We start from the raw sequence: 7,500 nt of genomic DNA on the forward strand, positions 1-7,500 counted from the left end.
CACACACACACACACACACACACAAGAAAAACAGACAACCTTAGGAAGTGATTCCAGTGCAAAAGAAAGTGAGGTCCGGAAAATGTCCTCACTTCCCGAAGAGGACCTCACTTTGTTGGTCAAAAACAAACTCTGGTCCTCACTATGTAGCAAATACAAGAACACATACACACACACACAGCAGAACGGGATATTTTCATATTGTCTTATTTTTTTTTAAGATATTTTTTTGGGCATTTTTTCTTTATTAGACAGTGTGTAGAGACAGAGATGAAATGTGTCAGAGAGGGGAATGACATGCAGAGAACGACCCGGGCTGGATTCTAACCCGGGTCTGCTGCAGGGGCCTGGGACCGGGGGGTGAGGGGAACGCCCTTACCCACTGTGCCAAGGGCGCCCCCCCCATTTTCACATTTTCACCACGCTTTTCATGTGAAATGTTTTTTATTGACATCATGCAATGTACAAAACCATAAAGGGAAACATTAAGACAGGTTGTGTGAGTAAGTGAGAGGGAGTGTGAACAGGAAATACTTTTGCTAGTTACAAATAAAGTTAATAAAGAACACACACACACACGAACACACACACACACACACACACACACACACACACAAACACAAACACACACAAACACACACACACACACACACACACACACACACACAATAAATAGACACACACACACACACACACACACACACACACACACACACACAATAAATAGACACACACACACACACACACACACACACACACACACACACACACACACACACACACACACACAATAAATAGACACACACACAAACACACACACGAACACACACACACACACACACACACACACACAATAAATAGACACACAGGAAATACTTTTTCCTAATTACAAATGGGTAAAATAAAATGTAAAATAAAATGTTTAAATGTCAAGTTACAAATAAAGTTAATAAAGTTTTGTCTCACCGCTGCGGTCGGCCAGTCCGCCGTGAATCACTCTGGCGATGAAGATCTCCCCAGTCTCATCGTCCCTTCTGATGGTCGCTCCCTGCTCACACACACACACACACACACACACACACACACACACACACACACACACACACACACACACACACACACACACACACACACACACACACACACACACACACACACACACACACACACACACACACCACACACACACACACACACACACCACACACACAGTTTAACAACCTTCAGTGGCCACAGTAACTACCGGTATTTTTGGTAAAGCTTTGCATAAATAGAGGGAGATATATAAATTGGGAAGGAATACAAATGGAGAATGAAATGAAAGCAGATTAGCAGATTATGATGGATAATTTATGGTCCCCCCCATGGGCCTCGGCCAGCAGCGGACCCGGGTTCGATTCCAGCCCGCGGTCGTTCTCTGCATGTCACTCCCCTCTCTGCCCCATTTCAACTCTGTCTCTACACTATTAGTCTGGCATGACCACTTCCGCCAGCGTCTATTCGCTTGCGTCGAAAAGCAACGCAGCCCTGACGCAGCCCCCTCCTTTTCCGGTTGCTGGCTTTCCCCTATTGTGATCCCCCTCAAATTCGGAAACAATTCGCTCACAGTCAACCCGTGTGCTTATGTGCAGCGCTCTCTCACACACACACACACACACACACACAGGGTGTGAGAAGTCACATTACTGTAGACGGAAATAAAGTATGGCTATACTTCGGGATAATAATATTGGCGGCGGCGGTCCGGGACGCAGCCTAGTTTAGCCTAGCCTAGCTGTCCAACTTCATTGTACAACTACCCCCGGGCAGAAATACCCTCATAAACTCTGGAAAATGAAGCGTGGGGGTTTGAATTGAGCACCGGACCTTATAACCAGCTAGATTAAGATCCGCCGTTCCCTTTCTTTGGTGAGGGACTAAGCAGCGGTGTTTTAGCGACGGGGAAAGATTCCAACGGCTTCCACTATCACCTAGCAAATCTTACGGCTACTTGCTGCAGTTGGTGTAGCGCTCACAACGTCAAAACCCTGTTCTGCCTGTAAACAGACGGACTACGGCTCTGACTACAGCGACAGGAGGTGGTGACATAAGTTCTCGAATGCTAAAAATTCTACTCGACCGCCGTAGCCGTCCTCTCAACCGCCGATGATAATGTTACCAGAGATAACACTACGTGGCTAGTTAACTCCGGTTAAGTTATCCCGTGAGCTCCTCGGGGGCTAAAGTGTATGGTGTCTTGACATGCTGGTTAGAAAGCAACACACTATGTATATTCCTTTTGTCTTTAATAGTTTTTGTGTGGCGTTTGCGGGTTTAGCCATTTCTCTGACAGTCTCTGGACGTGAAGACGTTCCATCAAAATAAGTCCCCCCCCGGCACTATTTTGCAGAACACCGCTGCTGCTTCCCGGGGTTAGCCCCGCCCTAGATGATTGTGATTGGTTTAAACAAATACAAACAGGCTAGTCCAGTTTCCCCCGGTTTCCCCACCCGAATAGACGGCTCTAAACAGAGTGCTTCCAGACCATACTACTTGCTGTAGTTTGGTCTGGCTTTGCGAGACTACTACACTATCAATAAAGCATAACAATGCCAAAAAAAAATTAAAAAAAATAAATAAATTGATCATTTAGGTTTAAAAAAACATTTGGGACGGACAAGATGAACTTAAAAGAATGAAATAGACAAGATGGCGATGGTCACTGTTTGAAGGATCACTGATGAAAATGTAAGAGGACTTAATTTCTTTGTACCTTTTATAATTTGGCTTTGTTTCCGCTTTTTTGAGATAAATCCAAAGATGAAAAACAACTTCTAAAGTCTCTTCAAGGTGCTCGTTGTCCAGGAGTTGATATCAAACATTCAACTGTGTTCCGTAAACTAATAGTTAGGAGACTTTAAAAAAAAAAGTCAAAAAACTAAATCTATCCTAGTCCATTTTTTTAAATTGCAGTGCAGACAAGGAGAGGAGACGGTTTGAGGTTTCGAGTCTAGTCTACTTATTCTTGTTCTTCTTCTTGCTCGTCAGACATCCAGTTCTTTTACAATCTTGTCGGCCGTCCAAAGTGGCTCTAGAAACCGCTCCATTGTTGAGCTTAGTCCGTCCGTTACTGCTACTACCAGAGGCACCAAACGTTACCACCGTTTTCCTGGCACCTCCGTTATTTTGTTTTGGACTTCTGGGTGCTTCAGAAACGGGCGAAAATTCACTGGAAGAGCTTGAAGAAGACACAGAGGAGGAGGATGAAGATGATAGCAGCCTTGGATATGGCGTGGGAGCTTTGCGAAACACTTTAGGAGAAAGTGACGACACTCTTGGAGGCGGCTGTGGAGGGGTGCGTGGTTTGGGCAATTTTGTCCCAGGCACGGTCAACTCTTGTGGGTGTTTGTTCGCCACGATTAGCCCCTGGAGCTTATCCACAACTTCTACTAACAAGTTAAGAGCCTGTGTATTCTCAGGCTCTTCCGCAATGTCTGTGATCACACCCGTTGTTGTGGCAATCTTCTGGCTAAAACCGCCGACTTTTTGACATGTGCCTTGTTGTGTACTGCAAGCCATTGTCTGTACCGTAGGCCCAATCTCTTCAACACTGCCATTTTTACGAGTGAGCACAAGATTTTTCGTATGTTTTTGTATTGGTGTCGGTCTGTTCTGAGATCCATTGTGGCGTGGAGAGGTGGTGTAATCCATTGTGTGCACAGTAGGCCTAAAATCTTCAACACTGCGATTTCTATCAAGCTCAGAAGTCAGGGGAAGTTCGCGATGATTGTGAGAATGTGGCTTGTTTTGAGCTGGTATTGGTTGGTTCTGTTTTTGTTGTATTGATTTTGGTCGGTTGTGAGATCCATTGTGTCGTGGAGAAGTCGCGTAGTGCATTATCAACGGAGGCTCTTCTTGGCTATTGTTATAAAACCCATTCAAACGCCCACTACGGGTTGAAACAGTGCCAACACTAACCCCTTGCTGTTGAGTGGTTGTTTTCACCTGTTTCTCTCCAAGATGGCTGACATTTTGATTGCCTTTTTGTGTATTTTTTGCCACCGTATGCACTGTAGGCCTCAGCTCTTCAACACTGCAATGTCTATGAGTGAATTCAAGATCTTGTTCACTATATTTCTGAGACTTTTGCTTGTTTCGAACTTGCTTTGGTTCATTCCGAGATCCATTTTGACGTGGAGAAGTGGCGTAATGCATTTTTAACGGTATCTCTTCTTGGCGATTTTTGTGAGACCCAATCGGATGTCCTCGATAGCTTTCAAGACTGCTAACCCCTTGTCGTTGAGTGGATCGATGAATTCTAGGACTAGAAGGTGCTGTATTGGACCTAACGGGGCTTATTCCAGATGTATTTTGGTGTTTTCCGGGGGTAGGGACGTTTCTAGAGAGGCCCCTTGATGTTGTTGTTGAGGCCTTCTTGTAAAGCACGGGGGAGTTTGGAAGACTGATGCTGTAAGCTGGGACGGGTGGTGGAGGGTAGGCATAGTTATCGTTGCTGCCTTCGAGCTCACTCGGTTTGGGAGGATCTGGGAATGAATGGGCTACAATGGACAGAGGCAAATGATGAAGACAAGAGAGAAATAAGTGAAAAGTTAGGATCTAAGAAAAGATTAAAATACACTGAAAAAGACAAAACAGTTTTTTAACTTGGTGGCGATAGAAGGATGGATTGTACACTCCGAAAGATGGAAAATCACAGAACTGTTTGTTGACTTTGTGATTTGGTTGGAAGGATGGTGAGGATGATTAATATGTTTGTAAATTGAAAGACGCAAGATGGCTCAAAAGACGGACTTTCCAGGGATAGGAATGAGCAGATGCAGAAACGGATGAATGAAGAGATGAATTGGATTAGTGAACACTGAGCCGGTATTTAACATCTCTAACTGTCAACCTTTAGTGCAATACACAACATTATTTCCGTGCAAAATAGATGAACACATGGATGAACTGGATGTAGGCTTCAATCGTTCAAAGATGGAAAATCTCTGGACTGGGTAAATAAAGATGAGAGAGAAAGTTGGCAAAGTTAGAATCAAGAGAAAAGTGGAATACACCGAAAAAGACATTTTTTTTTTTGTGGAAAGATGGTGAGGATTTTGAATATATTTGTATGTTGGAAGATGCACCCTGGATCAATGGATGTCCATGGAATGGGAATGTGCAAATGCAGAAATGGACGAAAGAATTAAGAGATGGATCATATGTGTGAAGAAACTTGGACCAAAATTGACCAAGAATCTCTGTCAAACTCGAAGGAAAATAAATATAAGCATTTATTTAAAAATTGAGGATGTTGAAGACCATGAGAGAAAGCTGGCAAAGTTCAAACCAAGAGAATATTATATATAGGGACGTCACAGAAGAGTTTTTTTTTTAACTTGCTGGGGTACGTTTGACGATACTTGATCAAGGAATAGATTAACTGGATGTCGCCTTCAATCAATCAAAAGATGGAAACTACGGACTTTCCAGGGTGTAGGTATGGATGGATGAATGAAGAAACTGAGCATGGTAAGAATGAAATGGTGAATCCAGGATCTTGGTGAATGAACGGTTGCTCTTGGATGACAGAAAAAGCCTCGAATGAAAGAATGACAGATGAATTGATGATGTCATGAATTGTCCTCTTCTTACCAGCGCAAGAGGCGGGACTAAAAACGGAGGGAGCCGATTGGTGGATTCCTTTCTTCCAGAGATCGCCGGTGGTTTGCGGACACAGGAGGCAGCAGCTTCCGGTGGACTCGTATCGCGGTAGGAAGGGCTGCTGTTGTGGCGATTGGTTCCCGCGCTCTCGGGGGAGGGGCAGCGGTCTGGTCTCACTCTCGGTCGCGGCCCTGAGCTCCTCCCCAGACCAAGCCCTCCGCGCCGGGGCAAGACGCTCCAGTGTGAAGCGACGTAAGCTGCTCCAACGGCTCCGAATCATTCCCACACCGCCGCCTGCTATCCCTCTGTGCTCTGCTCCGGTCTTAGAGGGGAGAATGTACAGTGGAGATGTGTTTCTAACTAGATAGATAGATAGATAGATAGATAGATAGATAGATAGATAGATAGATAGATAGATAGATAGATAGATAGATAGATAGATAGATAGATAGATAGATAGATAGATAGATAGATAGATAGATAGATAGATAGATGTAATCATGTTGTTCTAAGCTAGTTTTTTTAGTGTTGAAACCAGCAGCTTTATGGAGGTTCTGACCCACAATCCACTGCAGCAGAAGTTACATCACATGGACTGAGCCTCCCAGTGAGAAATGCAAGGTATTCAACCCGGTGATACTGGTGATAACTGGTCAGAAGCATCAGGATGTTCTCGCTTTTCTATTGATAAAAGTTGATAGCAATAGAATAAGTTCTAATAATACTAGCATTCTTTAAACCTGCAGCGTATAGAATTTTGTTTTTTATTTCCTAGCAGATTTTGTAGAAAGTAATTATAATATCCATAAGTACATTTAATTTAGTGCATAATAGCTGAATTTTTTTTTTTATTATTATTTTTCCCTTAGAAAGGGTCTCATATATGTCCATATTTCTGCATATCTTGGACCAAGGCCTAGTGCCGCCATCTTGAAAGTGTCATAGTTGGAATGTCATCAGGTGCATTGTTTAAAATTTAGAATTGTTCTTGTCCTTGAAGGCCACTGTAGCTTCTGTTATTATTCGAAAGGGTTGGGGTTACCCAGGGAGCGTTGCATTCTAGAACTTTGTAGAACTTTCTTGATGATGTCATATTACACACTGCACCTTTAATAACAAAGATACACTCTGCTTATTGGGGCTAATCAAACTAACCTGTGGAATACATAAAGTAAAGTATATTGTTGAAATAAAAATAATTTTTAAATTATTGATCGGTGTATGTATTATGCTTTGTGGTCATGGACCAAAATAAATATTTACTACTATATTTACTACCACACATACACACACACACACACACACACACACACACACACACACACACACACACACACACACACACACACACACACACACACACACACACACACACACACACACACACACACACACACACACACACACACACACACACACACACACACACACACACACACACAGACATACACACACACACACACACACACACACACACTTGTACTGACCAGTGGCTGGTTGTTCTTGACCAGACAGACTATCCTCATGGCCTCCTCGTCCTCGGGCAGCTCATCGGGCAGCGGAGGGAGAACGGGACCAAAGTCTGACTGGGACACACTGTCCTGGGACCACAGCAGGGCCTGGAATACAGATATACGTTTTTTATTTTAGAAAGGAACACTGTGTAACATTTTAAGTAATGTATTAGCTAAAATCAATATCCTCATTCATAAATATGTCCTCATTGGTGTAAAATCACCTCTGCCAATAATCTGAATTATCCTCCTGAGCGGAGAATTACAAATATTAATATTACATTTTGTACATTGAGAGGGTAAGTCTTATGGAGGCATCCATGTTTTTGGAATGTCATCAGGT

At 43.3% G+C, this 7,500-nt stretch overlaps 1 protein-coding gene across 1 annotated transcript in view; it reads right to left on the bottom strand.

The window, feature by feature from the left end:
• Positions 1–7,500, bottom strand: part of LOC307258875 (MAGUK p55 subfamily member 4-like) — a gene marked incomplete at both ends in the record, with an annotated part of 33,907 nt that overhangs the window by 20,569 nt on the left and 5,838 nt on the right. Inside the window, 2 exons of the mRNA XM_080038541.1 lie at positions 967–1,048; positions 7,131–7,262. Coding sequence (XP_079894667.1) covers positions 967–1,048; positions 7,131–7,262 — 214 coding nt within the window. The remainder of the gene's footprint in view (positions 1–966; positions 1,049–7,130; positions 7,263–7,500) is intronic.

Source organism: Ammodytes marinus (genome assembly GCF_949987685.1).
Source record: "Ammodytes marinus genome assembly, chromosome: 12".
Classification (NCBI taxonomy): Eukaryota; Metazoa; Chordata; class Actinopteri; order Uranoscopiformes; family Ammodytidae; genus Ammodytes; species Ammodytes marinus.